At 40.8% G+C, this 18,593-nt stretch overlaps 1 protein-coding gene across 3 annotated transcripts; it reads left to right on the top strand.

Annotated features, from left to right (window-relative positions):
- Positions 1–13,023: 13,023 nt before the first annotated feature.
- On the top strand, positions 13,024–18,188 carry nup35 (nucleoporin 35). 3 transcript variants are annotated; one of them, XM_027005737.2, is made up of 9 exons: positions 13,024–13,140; positions 13,660–13,827; positions 13,961–14,091; positions 14,568–14,616; positions 14,701–14,842; positions 15,029–15,098; positions 15,193–15,321; positions 16,560–16,727; positions 16,972–18,188. In XM_027005737.2, exons 1-9 carry the CDS (start codon positions 13,128–13,130, stop codon positions 17,047–17,049), a joined length of 948 nt encoding a protein of 315 aa, XP_026861538.1. In that variant the 5' UTR covers positions 13,024–13,127; the 3' UTR covers positions 17,050–18,188. The 3 variants fall into 3 exon arrangements, with proteins under 3 accessions (XP_026861538.1, XP_026861537.1, XP_026861539.1); XM_027005736.2 differs by having other exon boundaries at positions 13,024–13,158; XM_027005738.2 differs by lacking the exon at positions 15,193–15,321 and having other exon boundaries at positions 13,024–13,158.
- Positions 18,189–18,593: the final 405 nt, after the last annotated feature.

The raw sequence follows: 18,593 nt of genomic DNA, 5'->3' as shown, positions 1-18,593 counted from the left end.
CCACAAGGTCTCCATGTGTATTTGCCTATATTTCTCAGCCTTCTTGATTATATGTCCTAGTGTTTTGTCTCTTATCGCAGGACCCTGATTTTCTCTGTCTGATCATTCGGTTTTGCTTCTCCCTCTCTGTTTGTCTGTTGGAGAACAACTCTCCTGGCAGCATTCTGACTGAGATGTTGGAGAACAGCTCTTCTGACATGCACAAGCCGCACTAAAACTCTTTATTTTGCTTTTTCCAGCTGGCTGATTTCATGAACTCGGGAACACACAGGTGATATCAACAATATAAGAGTAGAGACCAATTTGATCCCAGCAAGCCATCTGTGAGAGCAGTAATCTGAGGGCTGTATTATAATGCCCAACCAAACACAGTCTCTTGAGCAAGAGTCAAATTCACTTTTTACAAAGTCATTGCATTACAATCCATATTTACACCATACACACCTTGATTGAACTTCATATCTACCAAAAAGTAACATATGTTTTGTTGATTTCAAAAAAGCTTTTGATTCTATTTGGCATACCAGACTATTTTATCAAATTCTAAAATGTAGTGCAAGAAGTAAAGTATATGACATCATCAAATCTATATATTTGAATAATAATTATGGAATAAACTATGGAATAAAAAGGGATGTGGGGTGAGTCAGGACTGCAGCTTGGGTCCAACCCTGTTCAACATTGATATAAATGAGTTAGCGGTTATACTGGAAATAATCTGCAGCCCCTGGACTCAGGCTAACCAATATGGAAGTGAGTTTTCTGCTCTACGCAGATGATGTGCTGCTTCTGTCCCCCACAGAACAAGAGCGACAGCGGCAGCTGGACCTGCTGGAGCAGTTCTGTCAGAACTGGGCACTGACAATCAATTTGGACAAAACCAAAGCTGTAATCATCAAGAAAAAAAACAGGCACCTTTTTAACTGTAGGAAACACTGGCCTAGAGCACTATCTATGCACCCCTGTTTTTCTTTTTCCTCAGTTTGGACAGAGCACTCTCAACCATTTCACTACGAGTTATACTGTGTATGACTATGTATGTGACAAATATACCAAACTTGAAACTTGAAACATTACATTATGATTACCTTGGGCTGAAAATCAGTGTTTCAGGAACCTTTGATCTGGAAGTGAATACTCTAAATGACAAAGCACTAAGAGCTTTCTATGCAATCCAGAAAAAACTACAAAATCGACCCAATTAAACTTTGGTGCAATTTGTTTTTAGTGTCCCTGTCCATATTGTGCTGTGTGGGAGTGAGATGTGGGGTCCACTCACGACTATAATAGATGGGACAAGCATCCCACATGACAAGTATTTTTAGAATTTGGACAGTGATGGCTGATAAACAGCTAGGACATATATTTTCTTGAAGATGGAATTTTAATGTGTGAACGTTGTTCACTTTTTTTTCCTGAACATGATTGCATTTATCAAACTGTTGCCTGCAGTGTACAGGCAGTATGTATTAAGCCGCGTGTATATCAATCCTTGCTCATGACAGTCCTTGGTCAGTACATTTTGGTGTTATGAAGATCAGGGCATGAATTCTTTGTCAAAACCTTTTGCTCAGATTATGAAAAGTTTTAAAAGTAAGCATGTGGTTTCAAGTTCTTATCACAGGGAATCATTCCCAAGGGACCTTAGAGTTGTCATCAGTCTTTAAAAGCCATGCTGCAAAAATGTTGTTTATAAGAAGGAAATCCTGGAATGAGAGGGCATCTCTTGTTTTGTTTACTGAATGAGAAGCAGTACAAGATTCACTTTCTTTTGGTTTTGTTTACAATACATTAACATATAATTACAGGAATGTTCCTGTGGTTAACATATATTAACATATATTTACTGGAATGTTCCTGTGATTAATGCTGTAACCAGTATAGCTGCCATGTGTGTGGGCCTGCTTGGTACCAGTCACTGGGTTAAGGTTAGTCACTTGCACCCTGCCACCAGTCATGATGAGCACAAGGTATACCAACCAACCCACCATCTGAGTCTGCATTATAAAGCCCTTCATCTCATATAATTGCTATAAGTAAGTACATTTCTACTTGCTACTACACTGCTGTTATGTCCTTGGATGTTGCAAGTTTGTTATTCATGCTGTTGTGCTTCAAGGTTTCATTTTACAGGCTTAACACTGTCATATCGCCTGAGTCCTCCACACACTGCAATACCCAGCAGGCTGTTCGTCACCCAACCCAGGACTCAACCAGTCATGAACGTCACGTCAGATCATCATCACCTGAATATTGAACTCACATGTGTGTCATTTAGGAACAGGTATATAAACTGGCCTAAAACTTCACATTGTGAAGTATTGCCTCTAGTTTTGACTAAGCATACTAAGCATTCTTCTGTGTATCAAACCTAGGATTTACTGTTTCTCGTATACAGTTAAACAACTGAACCCACATCAAGCCCGCTGGTCTCTGTTCTTTTCGAGATTTAAACTTAAGATTATGTATCGTCCCGGGACCCACAATACTAAAGCTGATGCCTTATCCCACGTTTTCATGGAGGAGACAGAAGATGAATCTGGAAAAAAGGAAACTATCCTTCCTAGCTGGATATATCTATCATCTATATGATGGGAAATAGATGACAAAATAGAATGACAGGTGATATTCATGAATATGTTTCTTCGTGTTCAGTTTGCAGTCAAAGCAAAACGCCTAAGACCCATACCAGAGAGACCTTGGTCTCACATCACTCTAGATTTTGTTACTGACCTCCCATGTTCCTAAGGCAACACTATGGTCCTCACTGTAGTTGATCGTTTCTCCAGGGGTGTGTGGTTCATTGTGTTCCCGAGTATGACAACAGCCTTCCAAACTGCAGAAGCATTGTTTAACCAAGTATTTGGCATTCAAGAGGACATATTATGAGATTGGGGACCTCAATTCACATTGTGAGTTTGGGCTTCCTTTTTTGAACATATTGGGGTGGCTATTAGTCTTACATTGGACTATCATCCTCAGGCGAATGGCCAATGTGAGCGGACAAACAAGGAATTAAGTAAATTCTTACATTGTTTTTGCATGAACAATCCATCTGACTGGTCAAAGTTTCTGCTATAGGCAGAGATGGCCCTAAATTCTCTTACTAGTGCATCCACTGGCTTGACCCCTTTTGAGTGTATTTTAGGCTATTAGCCTCCAATGGCACCATGGACCTCTGTCTCAACTGATATGCCCACTGTGGATGAGTGGATGCAGTGGAGCAAAATCGTATGGGAGGAAACACACCAGCATATCGACCGTCTCTCTGAAGATATAAGGAAATTGTGGACAGGCACAGGGGGGAGAACCCGTTATACCAACCTGGTGACAGAGTATGGCTCTCTATGTGAGAATTCCGCAAGCCAGGGTCATGTCGCAATCTGGGACCCAAATATATGGGTCCGTATGAAATTACTAAGAGTATTAATGATGTCATGTATCAACTGAATTTACCTGCTCACCTTCATGTTTCGAGGTCATTTCATGTGTCCCTGCTTAAGCCTGTGATTCCAGGGCCTTTGGATGAAGTCTCTCCTGAGGTCACCCCTCCTCAACTGATTGATTATGACGGCGTCTCGATCTATGCAGTACTCCGTATTCTGGACTCTAGGAGACGGAGTGGTTCGTTGCAGTGACAGGTCGATTGGGAGGGATTTGGTCCCAAGGAACAAAGCTGGATTCCCCGTTGTGATATACTGGATCTCAGTCTCCTTTCGGACTTCCACGCAAGGTTCCCAAAAAGGCCTGTGCCTCGCCCTTGGGATCGACCTCGCTGCCTTACTGCAACGGATTCTCAATCGGGACCAGGCTCTGCCAGGCGTGCTGGGAGTCGTCACGGGCAGCCTCGTACCTCGGCCATTCTGGACTCTTTGGAGGGGGGTACTGTCATGTTGCGTGATTCCTCAACACACTACAATACCCAGCAGGCTGTTCGTCACCCAACCCAGGACTCAACCAATCATGAACGTCATGTCAGATCATCATCATCTGAATGTTGAATTAGGAACAGGTATATAAGCTGGTTTAAAACTTCATCACGTTGCGAAGTATTGCCTCTAGTTTTGATTAAGCATACCGAGCGGGTTTCTTCTTCTTCTTCTTCTTCTTCTTCTTCTTCTTCTTCTTCTTCTTCTTCTTCTGTGTATCAAACCTGGAATTTACTGTTTCTTGTTATTGGTTTTTGCCAGTCCCTTTTGGATTTTTATTCCTGGTCTTTCTGGTTTTGATATGGACTGTTTTACCACTAATCTGTCTACCTGGCCCAGTTTGTTGCAACCTTTTTCTTTCACTATGTGGAACTACAGTAAAAACCCTGTTTTTTATCTGCAAGCAACTGATTTTTGGCCTGGCCCGTTACAACCACACGAGGGCATTCTGAAAGAAATCTGTAAGATGTAGAGATGTGACTCATCTTTACAACATGGACGATCTGATTGGCCAACAAGAAAATCAACTTCTCTTTAAATACCTGTGTTGTTGTTATGTGTTGGTGCCCTTTGGTGTGTTGGGCAGTAGTCGCCACATGGCCATGGTAGATGCAGCTTTGTAGGGCTCTGAGTTCATACATCCCTGTCAGTTGTAGGCTTTCTTTGAATAGGGCCTGAGGAGATAGTACTTTGCTCTCTAGCAAGGTTCTTAGATAGAGCCTTACAAGTGTACTTGATCTTTAGAGGCTTTATGCACAAGGCCTCCAGTGGTCCTATATAATGACTCTTAACCAGGAGCTTCTTGTAGTTACACAGTTTCAAAAGACAAGTACAGAGATTCATAAATATGATTGTCATGAACATTGCGCATATTGTCCTTTTCTTTTTTTTGTTTGGAGTTGTAGTGTGACTGGGGCAGCAGAGAGGAAGCGAGAGGCGAAGTTCCATTTTCACGTTCTTTATTATTCATACTCTTTCTACATTGCGTCACCGAGTCTAGTGGATGGGTCGGAGCGGAGTAGCTTCTCTGCAGTAAGCTCGTGTCGTTCGGCTACTAATGTGCAGCCCCATCCTTCTGAACCTGTGGGTGTACAAATACAGGTACAGGTTAATGAAGTGCAGGTGTCTCCTGTCAGAAGACAGGTGATTGTGATCGAGGAAAGCACGTGACATGGTCCTGGTCCTGTGGGGGTGTGTCTCCCCCTTTTGGGCACCGGTCTACCATGACATGTAGAGATGGGTGTTGTGTTTTGTTATATTTCTGTTATAGCTCTTTTTTTGTGATAAGGAGTTATGGTAGGAGTGTTGTATTTTATTTTCTTTTGTTTTAGGGAAATTAGTGGTTGAGCTGGCGTTAATTCGTTTTTGCTTGTTGTGTTGGAGTAAATCCCACCCTGAAGAAATACTCGGGTTAGGGTTAGGGTTTGTTTTATATTGGGATTATATTTTTTTGTATGTGTTTTTTTTTTTGGTGCAGTACACAACTAACAATAACAATACATCATTGAAGCCCAGTAGAATGTGCATCTCAATGGGTTTCTTTATGTTGCACTCATTGCGGTCCTGGAAAATCGAGTTCACAAGAGGTGTCGTAATAGGGCTGTGGCAAAAATCAGGGGTACGTCCTGGATTTGATCCCAGGATTTCTCACATCCCAAGCAAGAATCATATGCCAGACATGGGCAGTGGGAAAAGCACAGAAGCAAGTTTAGCCTTGGTAAAGAGTACAAGGAGCAACACTGGTAATGGATATGGGAATGATCTAGGACCAGGTGGATTATAGAGGAAAGAAATACATTTTCACCTCTTAACTATGAACCATCCAGATCTACCCTGTACAGATCTACATTTGGCCCTTACCTAGTGTGTCTACTCAGAGTATATAACATAATCGCTGTTAAAGTGAGGCACATATGACTAAGACTCAATCCTAAAAACAGCTCAAACATACAATGTAATGAGGAAACAATAGCTAAAATGAAAGGTAACACACTCTCATAGCAGCATAGCCTTAACACCTTAATCTTCAGAGCAACACACAAGCCCACACATATAAACAAATCATCCTCATCTATCTCAGCATATCTTATTAACTAAAAGTCTCACCTTCTATCAGGAAATGGCACGTGTCATTGGTGGATCAGTCGGCCTTCGTGCATAGCTGGAACACATCTATTGGCTGGTACTGTTCACCCCTATGACAGACTATGTAGAGAGGGAAACAGAACAAAAGAAAAATGCTGGCATCTAACATTTGTAACATTCATCTTATCACCTTGTCCTAACCCTAACCCTAACATTCTTATCACCTTGTCCTAACTCTAACATTCTTATCACCTTGTCATAACCCTAACCCTAACATTCTTATCACCTTCTCCTAACCCTAACCCTAACATTCTTATCACCTTCTCCTAACCCTAACCCTAACATTCTTATCACCTTGTCCCAACTATATCTCTTGGACACCCTAACATTGGACACCCAGCTGAACATTCTCTTCTTCAAGTGGCAGTTTCTGTCTGCAGACATCACAATTCATGCACAATAACGAATAATGAATAGTAAATAATGAATGATTAATCATCTCTAACAGCAGATTTCCAAACTCAGGCCAAAAATGAAATTTGAATTCTACTGGAATTCCATTCCATCTTGAAGATTTTCCTTTTTTTCTTGTTGTTCAGGAAGAATAATAATGTGATCTAAATATGATGCCTGGTGGTAATTCAAGAAAGCTAAAAAAAAAAAGGGAGACTAGCCTACAGGCTTGTTATGAAGTTCTGAAGTATAGAGATTCAAATGTGATGCATCATTGATTTGTAATTGGTTGGTAGGCAGTGTTCCACCAGACCTAATAGCTGCTGGCATACTTCTCATTATTACAGAGCTTCTGGACTAATAGATGGCTCAGTCTGCTTCCATTCAAATAACAATTTTGTCTTGTACTTTGGACGGGAAATTCAGCCTTTTGTTTTAGTAATCTCTTAAGCTCTCGCTTAGTTATGTTTATCCTCAACCCTGTGTCACTTGACACTGAATACTGATTGGAGAGCTCAAGCATTTTTGTTGTGTAGAGATCTAAAGTAGTTAAAAATAAGTCATTATCCCAAATAGCCTTTTGCTGCTCCCAATTAAACCATCACCATCTTCATCAATGTCTTTGAGCCAATATCTCAACCTGCAAATTCAGGAAGGTTAATAAGTACATGTTATTATAAGCACACGTTTTGTTTTACTATTTGTAGTAGTAAAGTAGTAGTGAAGCAACTCAATAGAATTTATTCCATTTATGAACATTTTCCTTAGTTAGCTAAATTTCCTGAATTAATGCTTAATTGATGTTGCCAGTTCATGTCCCATCACTGACAAGCTGCCACTGTTGAGCTACTGAGCAAGACCCTTAACCCTCAGTTACTCAAGTTGTGTTCAGTCATAATTGTATGTCGCTTTGGATAAAAAGCACCAGCTAAATGCCATAAATATAAATGTTTTAGTATAGCAATAGTATTGACTTATAATAATGATAAATAACATTTTTGAGCAATCCCTTTGGACTCATCAGTGCTGGTTCTATTCCATTTTAAATGGGAATTCCAAGCTGGGACATTAAGTCCATGTTCTATTTTGATATGAAGGACATATTAACAATGTCTATAAACAAAGGCTGTGTTATGAAGGCTCTAACTGCTATGATATGGTCCTCCACAGTCAATGTGCTGTACTGAATGCAGACAGTGGAAAGTTGGTGACAGGCATCATGTGCTAAAATTATTGCCCAAATATCTAATCACGGGGGTATTCCACTGTGTATAAAACTTCAAAACACAATTAGAAGCTGCCCCTTCTACCAATGCCTACACAGTGAAAATCAAATTAAGCACATTTATATTGAAGTTAATGCTGCCACAAAACTATAACAAATGTAGTCATTTCCTGGTGTTGTGTCTAAACTTCATAAGCATCCTCATCTTTGTAATCAAACAGAAAAGAAGCCAATTTCCTGCCTTTGTCAAGAGGACAAATTAACATATTAAAAGCATTGTAAGATTTGCAAAATAAAGTGCATCTCTTGCAAACAAAAGAATAAAACACAGGGGTATTTCATACTGTGGCGTAGGATACATGTTATGAATGTTTGATTACTCTAATGATTAAAGAGCAGAATGTATTTTATTCAAATTATTTAAATAATTTGTATCAAAAGGGGATATCAACTAACCAACAAACCAACAATAAACCAACTAATGAACACAAATAAATAACAAACACAATACACAATAAAATTGTGTATTTATTTGGGTTGACAAGAAAATAAAGTCAAATGTGGGCAGGAAGAGCAGAAGCATGGGCTAGAACATGACTTTCAGATGCTGGAGAATGCTTCCTGTCTCGTTTAGTAGGAGATATTAAATAACACTGTGCTGAGGGGCACAAACATGGTTTTCTGAAAGGATCACTGTAATGGGATGACTCACTTCAATCAGCGTTCAAATACAAGTTAGCTGATACAGGAGACCAGTGTCACCTCAGTGAGCCAGCAGCCAGCATGAGAACCCAAGTGCAGAGCAAATAGGGGCCTTAGAAGCTAAATAAAAGAAACAACGAAACAATACCATGCCCAGCGAGGATCAAAGCCAGCTGAGCTTGGGTGAGTATTGGCGAAACTGATCTTCCCAACCAAAGAGGTTGAAGTCTAAAGGAAAATACAACGTAAAGGTGCAGAGGGTGTGGAAGGTATAGAGAAGTGTGAGAAGCAGGAGAGAAAGGAGAACCAAGAGACAGCCCTTAAAGGCTGACTTAAAATGCCTATCTGGTCTTTTACCAGAACACTGCAAAGACTGCACCAGGTAACCTGTGAGGTGCTCTTAAGTAGGCAAGAGGACAAACGTGGCTAATTGCCCCCGATTACCCTGGAGCCATCCTGTGGCTCCCTCTGGTGGCTGGAAGGTTGTGTTCCCTATGTTCACTAAATTGATGAAAAACAAACAAACAAAAAACTATTTGCTCTGCAAATCATGATTTAGTATTAAAGCTAAGTAATGAGAAACTAGTGACAAAATTGTGTTAGAGCTGAAAAAAGTATTGTGATAGTAGAGGCAGGATAATAACGTGAATTTCAGAAACAACAAGGAACAACTTTTGTAATACCTTTTGACATAATTGACCTCACTATGAATGGTAAAGGCAGCACACTGTTATGGCTGTGTAAGTCAGTAAAACTTGCTTTACCTCTTGAATAAAGAAAAATGATAAGCAAAGAAACACTCACAGGCTAATAGCACAGATATGAGGGGCAAGTTATAAACATTTCTCAAAGAAAAACTAAATCTATGGTAAAGTTTCCCTTTGATGGGCAGTGATGGTATGGCAGTGAGCCAGTCTACAGTATCTAATGAGTATCTCTAACCTATAATTCAGGAATTTTCTATGGTAATGAATCAAATAGCCTTTATTTTCACTCAGAAATGCATTGTGGGTGATCCTCATTTTCAGTGCAGCTGAGTATTTACAATTTAACAAGAAATTAGAATGAAATTTTATTAGGTTAGACTAAAAGCAACAAAATTACATAAACAAATTGATGATAAAATTAAATAAAATTAATGAATTAAATAAAATTGCAAAAAATTAGGGGAACAATCAAGATTTAATTAATACAGGGAAAATAGAATAAAACCAGATAATAAACCTATTGATTTCAAAAGAGATAAATAGCAAGCTAAGATTTACAACCATCGAGTAAAGGGATAATATGAAGTAATAAAACAAATAATAACTGTAGCAATAAAATTAATAAAATAAATAAAAACTGTTTTAAATAATAAAACAGTGGTAGAACTGAGCTAAAAATAAAAATTAAATTAAATTAAATTAGTGGGAAATGTTTTTTTAAATAGTAATAAAATACTAATAAATAAAATAAAAGAACATTTTATTTATATTTAAACTGTGCATAACATATAAATTAAGTTATTTTCATAAAATATTGCTTATTTAAATCATGAGTAAATGTTTAATTTTTTTCCCAATAGTGCATTGGTTGAGAAATTTGCATAATAGTGTCTAATTGGCTCCTGATTAAATGGCTGTGTGTGGTGGGAATGCATCTGTACTATTTGCCAAGAGAAGTCACAAAAGTGGTAATGTGTGCAGTGTACAATCCACCTTCCCCCAAGGCAAACATAGCGTGTGATGTCATCCACACTACCATCATGAAAGTGTAGAACCAAAAGCCCGGTGCATTCAGAACACTCCTGTCACGTTTCCCCCTCATCATTTCTGCCCTCGTTCAACCAGTTTGTGAAGTGCAGGACCAGAGAAAACAGGACACTGGACTTGTTGTATGCCAATGTTAAACAGGACTCTGGGCTTGTATGCTAATGTTAAAACAATTAGGCATAAAATAAATAAAGATTATTTGTGGAGCAAGCTTGGTTCTTTGATTTCAGTTGAATTCTTTAAAATTTTTAAATTCATTAAAAAAACGAATAAACAAACAAAAAAACTTTAAAAAATTCTGTTCAACACACACACACACACACACACACACACACACACACACACACACACACACACACACATAAATGGGATGAGTACATTTTTAATTTGGCATAAACAGTAATGAACTCAAGACAAATAAAATAATTTCAAAGTCTTATTTCCTGAACATCTAAATATTCTAAATATATATTACCATTTTCTATTCCTTAACCCTTTCCATACAGGTTGGCAGCAGAAGGCATTACTGTAACCTTAATCTCAGCACACCTGTCCTTCATCTGTACTTAATCTCAGCACACCTGTCCTTCATTTGTACTTAATCTCAGCACACCTGTCCTTCATTTGTACTTAATCTCAGCACCCCTGTCCTTCATTTGTACTTAATCTCAGCACAACTGTCCTTCATCTGTATTTAATTTTAGCACACCTGTCCTTCATCTGTACTTAATCTCAGCACACCTGTCCTTCATTTGTACTTAATCTCAGCACAACTGTCCTTCATCTGTACTTAATCTCAGCACACCTGTCCTTCATCTGTAATGTCAGCACACCTGTCCTGCATGAACACACTAACACACACAACCTTTTTGTCCTGCTTTCTGCTTTGCTTATTTCTGATCTTGTGCAGCAGCCATGGAGAAAGAGCCTGTAGTTGGAATTATAGTCAGGATTATTAATATACTATAAGTAACAGTTCTAGTAATTAAGAGGCCTGAGTTCTTATTGTTGTACAGTATTTGCTAATTACACCTGTTTTTACAGTTTCACACTATTTCTTATTACACATGTATGTATACATTTTCTATGAATTAAGTACAGTGTGTCAGTATTTGTGATGTAACACATTATTACTTACCTATTACTATGTAACTATTGTTAGAGTTGTTCTTTAACAGTGATATTTATGGCATTTAGCTGACACTTTTATCCATAAAAGCCTGCAAATATGACTAAGTACAACTTGAGTAATGGAGGATTAAGGGTCTTGTTTAGGGGCCCAACAGTCACAGCCTGACAGTGCTAGGACTTGAACTAGCAACCTGCTAATTACTAATCCAGTACCTTAACCACTGAACTACAACTACTTAGGATAACCTCGCTCCTATATGTCCTATGTCCATGAGTGCATAACAGCATATTCAGATGTCTGTTTTCATTACACTGTTACAGTTCCTACTGATGACTCAGGACTTGGACTTATGAAGAGCACATTTCTGCAGGTCTAGGAGGAGACACTCCATCTCTGGAGCAGGACTGCCCTCTAGTGGTCATCCATATGGTGGTTAGGTGTATTAACCATTTGCATCAGCTCTTCATTCACACAGTCTGTAGATGGCCTCCTGAATATACAAGCTTCAACTGAAAAAAAACCCCAAAACCTGTGTTCCGTTGGGCTCCATTACAGGAATCCCAAACTCCTCTCTGTATCAGTGAAATTCACCACCTGATCTTTATCACCTCAGATATCTGAAGCAGTTCAGAACTAAATCTTCCCGATTGCTGTAAGTGATTGATCAGATAATTCCATATTGATATGCCATATTTATATTCCATGTTGATATTCCAGACTGATATCTGTTCAAGGTGATGGCAGCATTTATTTGGTCTAACTCACTTCTTTGTACAGGACATTTATCCTGACATGTACAGGACATTTAACCTGTCATTATAAAGCCACTTTATAGGTTTTATCACAAACTGTGCTTTGTAACAGAAGAAATTCTCAAATTTTCCTTTGGATATGAATAAAGTGTAACATTTTTGGCTCTTATAATACACATATACAAGGTGTTCATAATAAAGAGCTGTTTGCTGCCTTGAGTTGATTAATTAGATTCACATAAAGGTGCAAGAATCTGTGCTTCATCCTATGAAAAACACAGCAATGTTTTGGCCATTCCATTAGTATTACTGTAGGAAGACATTTATTAGCTTGTTTTCTTTTATTCAGGGAATTGTCTTTCTAACTTATTAATTAACTAATTAATTGATTGACTTTGTTAGCATCATATCTGTTTATGAAGAAAAAATAAAAAGAAACCATCTAAAATTCTTTAGCTATGAATCAAGACAGTTGTAACACAATCTTTATGAGTTAGACCACATATTGGATTTTATCAATACAAAAGCAACAAACAAAATACATATATAATGAAGTATATGAAGAAAATAATGCTAAAACAAATAATGATTAATTAAATAATGAATAATTAAACAAACAAGTAAATAAATAAATGCTGGTTGATGTACATTTGATTTTAAAAATGGCTCTGTGATAAAACTCCAGGCCCAAATGTAAACTCTGTTCTGATGGCGCATCTGTTGCCAGGTGTTGGGTGGTCTTATCCCTCAGACCAGCTCATATTAGCCATATTCATTCTGTGAGGTTTGTCCTCACACCTTATAGTATCGTCTTAGGTATTATAACAAAAATGCTTTTAGTCTTTTGTAAATGTGAGTTTATCAACATTGGTTCATGAAATTAAGTTTGGCTTTAGCCGCCAGGGGGCAGCCTACACATAACCCGGAACTTTCACCGTTGTCTTTCGCTCTTTCCGCCTACGATAGCGGAAGTTCTTGGATTTTCGGAACACGCGCTATTTCCGCCATCGTTTGAAAGTATCTTTTCACGAGAGATTGGAAACGTTTAACGGACGTGTTTCGGGTCGGAGAGTTTACCGGCGCCAGCGGCTCCTGATGGACCTTCAAGGTTGGTCTGCTGTGTTAGGTTAGCTACCTTCTGAAATACGCTTCACCATGTGTAGCTTATAAATGTTTGTTTAGCTCTCTGAGTGTTGTCCGCATAACGTTACCGGGAGTCGGCTAGGCTAGGCTAACGTGTGAACTAACTAATATTTATAGCTGAAGTTTCTAGGAAACTGTTTGTTTTTAAAATATTTTTCTTGCATTTAAATGGCTACACAGTTTGTATTTGTAGAGTATAAATATCTAGTCTTGTCCTAGCGAAGCAGCCGTTCCCTTAATGCTATACGAAAGATCAGAAGATTTATTAAGCTTGATTAATTTAAGGTACAGTTGCCGCATTATCTTAGCAGTAAGTTTAAAGGCGTGCGTTTTGGCTTGTGTGTGTGGTGGAGAGGGTCAGGGCAGTAACTTGGTCTTAGCTGGATAACTATCTTAGCTGGTCCTTAGGCTCGTCACTAACTAGTCTCGTTTGTGCCCTGACGTGGGGCATCGGCGTCGTTTCTCGTCTCTCTTGCTCTTGTAGGTATCGAACCGATGTCTCTGGGTTCGCCTACGTCCCCAAAACCAGGCTCTGGGGCGCAGTTCTTACCGGGCTTTCTGCTGGGCGACCTCCCAGCGCCTGCCACGCCCCAACCGAGAACGTTCGGCCTTACCGGGGGTGGTGTTGAACTGAGGTCCCCTCTTCTAGCAGGTAAACGAACGAAGAACTTTAGAGAAAGTTTTGTCTAGTCTGATTCATTCAGCTCTCTGCTGCTGTCCAGTGCTGAGCGCATGTCCGAGGAGTTGAGTTCTAACTACCTGGTGTGTGCTAACGTGTCTGTCAGGCGGCTCTCCTCCTCAGCCTGTGGTTCCAACACCCAAAGACAAAAGTGGAGCTCCTCCAGTGAGAAGCATCTATGAGGATGTGTCGAACAGCTCGGGGCTTGGGATGTCTCCTCTTACATCTCGCAAACAGGTGACAGCACATGGGATGCAGCACTGGTACTGATGTCATTACTGTTGTTTGGGGGCTAAGGTGGTGGTCTTTTATTTATTTGTTTGTTTGTTTGTTGTAATGAGTGTCATCTCTATGGTTATTTGCTATTTAGTTTCTCGTTTCTTATACAAAGCTTCTAGATAGACAGTGCCAACTTAAATTTATTTGTGCTCAACCTGTGACATTATTGTCCATGGTTATCCGTAACGTAACTACTTCTAGAACGTTCTAAAAATATAGTTTTTTAAAAGCTGTGGAAATTAACAGTAAACACACAGCCACTCAATCAATACTTTAATTTTATACATTGCTAGAATAACTTCAGAATAGAGCATGTTATTATTCATTATTTGAACGCCTTTTGTGCTCGCAGTGTCGAGTGTCTGTTTCCCCACAGTCCTGGTGGCGTCTGGCGTCTTCTGGCTTTTGTAACATTGCTATGTTTCTCTCTGCAGCCCTTTTCTGTCCTGCAGACCCCGTCTGTGAGTGCAGCTCCGGGCAGCAGTAAGTGTTCAGCACATCTCCATGTTTGTGTTTGAGTGGAGAGTAGAGAGATGGCGTGAACTGTGTGTGTGTGTCCTACTGCAGTTCCCAGCATGTTCAGTCCTGCGGGGCTCGGACAGCAGAGGAAGTGCACGTTGTCGCCTGCCCAGGTCGATCCTTTCTTCACGCAAGGAGATGCTCTGTCCTCGGACGACCAGCTCGACGAGACATGGGTCACTGTGTTTGGGTAAGTGTAGCTGAGCACACAACCCCATTTTGACCTAGGCTTGATTCTTTCATGCTCGAGTCCAGCAGCTTGTAGCTGTGTTCTCTCTCTCTCTCTCTCTCTCTCTCTCTCTCTCTCTCTCTCTCTCTCTCTCTCTCTCTCTCTCTCTCTCTCTCTCTCTCTCTCTCTCTCTCTCTCTCTCTCTAGGTTCCCACCAGCCTCAGCCTCCTACATGCTCCTACAGTTTGCACAGTACGGGAATATTCTCAAACACGTAGTACGTACCTACCTCTCTGCTCTGAGTTCTCTCACGTCTGGCAAAGCTTCAGCATGTGTTCAAACACCTAACCCTAACGTGTGTGTGCGCGCAGATGTCTAATGCAGGTAACTGGATGCACATCCAGTACCAGTCTAAACTGCAGGCGAGGAAAGCCCTCAGTAAAGACGGGAAAGTGTTTGGCGAGGCCATCATGATTGGGGTCAAACCATGTATTGATAAGGTGAGTGTGTGTGTGTGTGCGCGCATGTTTAATTGGTTAGTCCTTCGTTTCTTGTTTTTAAACTCATTTTAGCTATTACCATGTATTCAATGTTGTGTTTCCAAAAGCATCTGTAAATTGATTAAAAATGACAACAGGGTCTCGCATGCAAGATCAACCAAATGTGGCAAGTCCAGACAGAGGTTCTGTTCTGTGACTGTGATCAGAAGAGCTGGGTTGAGTTGTCTGAGAACTGCACACCTCGATGGTGATTGGAGGGGGCGGTGCATGCGCATGGAGACGGTTGTCTGCAAAGTTGTGATTGGCTAATAAGAATAGTGGGAGGTCAGTTTCCACCTGGAGAACAGTAGATCGTTATACTAATGAGGGAAATGCAATCATGCTGTCATGTGACAAGAACTCTGAATTATCTGCAGCTTGTATGTATTCTTATATTACTATATATAACTAATTATATATTACTCTACAATATTCTATTACTCGTTATAGACTGGTTGATTTGCCTTGGTCATTGGCCTCCGCTCATACCTCATTAACCTTTGCTTGCTTTATTCCGAGTGTCGGAACCGTTGGGAATAAATCCTTGCTGAGTTGGGAGAGCTGTCCGAACTCCAAGTGTCTCTCACACCCTATCGTGTACAGGACTGCAAAGCAGAACATCGTCTGCGTTACTAATGTGTGCTTTCAGTAGAATTTCCACATGCTCAGATTCCTGCTGACTAAGGTGACACGCTTCTGTAAGCAAACGGCTGAGCTTTGCCAAGGCTCTCGTGGGTCTCATCATGTAAACACGACCAGCACTTTGAAGGGTCTTGGTCTCGCTGCTGTTTGAGGTTTTTCCTACTCTGTTGTTGCATGGAAAGGTTGCCATGACTGAGATTTACTTCCGGTTTCAGAGAATGGCTCTAAATCTGGGATCAAATCTTGTTTATGCTGTGCAAACTTCCTCAGTGGGTATAAGATTACGCACTTGCTTTGTCGACAACTCTGACTAGCTTCAAAGAATGGCAAAACCAGGATCATGTCCAGCAATGAACTGTCTATTCCAGCCATCTGAGAACAGTCCCCAGGGTCTCTAATCCATGTTATACAGTCTGGACAGTGAAGACTGGTCTCTAATCCAGATTTAGCTTTTAGCAGATGGTGTCTAGCCTAATGAGGCACACCGCACTGTAAACCCCCCCCCACCCCCCGATTTGGTTTTAAGATGTGTTTTGTGTTTCTGTGGTGGTGCTCAGAATGTGATGGAGGGCTCAGAGAAAGGTGGCGGTTGCAGCAGTGGTGTTGGGGTGCTGAGCACTCCCCCAGTCAGGGCGGTGTGCACACCCACTCACGCTGGCTCCACCCCGCGTGCCGCCATGAGACCCCTATCTGCATCCTACAAGACCTCCAGCAGTGAATACCAGGTACCGCACTGCCACGCTGTGACATACATGCACAGATTGGTTTTAGATTCTCTTTGTTCAGGTTCCTCTGCTACTTTAGTTTCTTGGTTATGTTTTGTGCTTATTTTTGTTTTGATGTCTGGTCAGTCATTGTTGTTGTGATGGTGATGTATAATTACTGACATCACAAAGGCTTGACATTGCTCCTATGAGGATGGGCGCCGATATTGTCAGGCTGCTCAGCTTCTGTTCTTCTGATTTTTAGGTCATCTCAGACAGAGACACTCCAAGAAAAGATGATACTTTTGTGTCTAAAGCTATGGAGTACATGTTTGGCTGGTGACGCGTCTCCATGACCTGACAGAGACAGGACAGTGTGTCGAGGTGCAGGACAGTGCAGGAAACAGTTAAACAAGCACACATGCTAGGTCCTCATGAACACAGGTGATGCTGAGCTCTGCTGTGAGACACTCCAGTACTGAATCCTGCACGCACCTAACGCTGAGTTCTGCCGGTTGACTGCACACTAGAACGCTGCTTCACATTGACTCTACAAGACATGAGTGCGTCTGAGTGGTCTCAGAACCATCATTAAACCAAAAATCCTTCTGTGTAACTCTTAGAAAAATGTGGATGACTGGGTGGATATATTGCATGTTTGAAAATCAGGGTTTATGATTAAGAGATTACAACCTTAACTTCAGATCCCAGAGCATCTCCACCCTCCTGAGGTTACAGTCTTAACCTCAGATCATGGAGCAGCTCCACCCTCCTGAGATTACAGCCTTAACCTCAGATCATGGAGCAGCTCCATCCTCCTGAGATTATAGGCCTTAACCTCAGCTCACAGAGCAGCTCCACCCTTCTGAGATTACAGCCTTGACCTCAGATAGCAGAGCAGCTCCACCCTCCTGAGATTACAGCCTTGACCTCAGATAGCAGAGCAGCTCCACCCTCCTGAGATTACAGCCTTGACTTCAGATAGCAGAGCAGCTCCACCCTCCTGAGATTACAGCCTTGACCTCAGATAACAGAGCAGCTCCACTCTCCTGAGGTTACGTCCATAATCTCGGCTATCAGAGCACCTCTACCCTCCTGATATTAGGGCCTTTGATCTCGGATATTGGAGCAGCTCCACCCTCCTGAGATTACAGCCCTTGACCTCGTTTATCAGAGCAGCTCCACCCTCCTGAGATTACTGCCTTAACCTCAGATAGCAGCAGTGGTGTTTAACGCTCTCTTTAATAGAAGTATATCAAATGTATTAAATATATCAAGTTTAGGGTTGCACTTGGCTATTTCATACTGGTGCTTTTAATAAGACAAAACGTTTTAATAAATGAATCTGCTTGATAAGGCTGTTACTTTCATATCGGTATATTTTTAATGAAATATAGTCTCTGGCATTTTGTTTCTTTGTCAAATTTTGTGATTATTGTCAAGTCCTCTAAGTTGTGTAAATAAATTTCTCTGTTTACCTGCTTGGAGTGGTTTATTGTTATACTCATATATAATTTCATGAATTTGTTTGGAGAAATTACAGATGTCATTTGTAGCTTTGCAGCAGTGGAGAGTGTGTAGTGGTGGGGTTGCTGTCTGCAGCTTTGCTGAGGTGTGTGTGGGGCTCACTGTGGGGGGTGGGGCGGGGCGCTGTGTGCAGCTGTGCTGAGGTGTGTGTGTGCGTGCACACGCCTGCTCTTTCTCTTTTACCTGTGCAGGTCAGTAGTGCAGAGGGCTGAGAACAGCTGAGTGCTGTCAGTAGCAGAGAGGAGCTTCCCTCTGCCTTTATAGGGGGTTGTTCTAGTACCGGGCTGTGGGTGATATTACACACTGCAGAGGTGGGCTCCATGTACAGACTACACTACCACTAAAGAAACGGAACGTAGG

Source organism: Electrophorus electricus, chromosome 2, assembly GCF_013358815.1.
Source record: "Electrophorus electricus isolate fEleEle1 chromosome 2, fEleEle1.pri, whole genome shotgun sequence".
NCBI lineage: Eukaryota > Metazoa > Chordata > Actinopteri > Gymnotiformes > Gymnotidae > Electrophorus > Electrophorus electricus.
Note: the sequence above shows the minus strand (reverse complement) of the source record. Positions and strands in the feature narration are given on the sequence as shown.

What these genes read in the sequence shown, in the direction of transcription:
- nup35 (XM_027005736.2), top strand. Translation starts at nt 13,128, where the DNA reads ATGGACCTTCAAGGTTGGTCTGCTGTGTTAG. An exon ending in CTCTTACATCTCGCAAACAG is followed by an intron (nt 14,092 to 14,567) that starts GTGACAGCACAT and finishes TTCTCTCTGCAG; the next exon opens with CCCTTTTCTGTCCTGCAGAC. An exon ending in GGAATATTCTCAAACACGTA is followed by an intron (nt 15,099 to 15,192) that starts GTACGTACCTAC and finishes GTGTGCGCGCAG; the next exon opens with ATGTCTAATGCAGGTAACTG.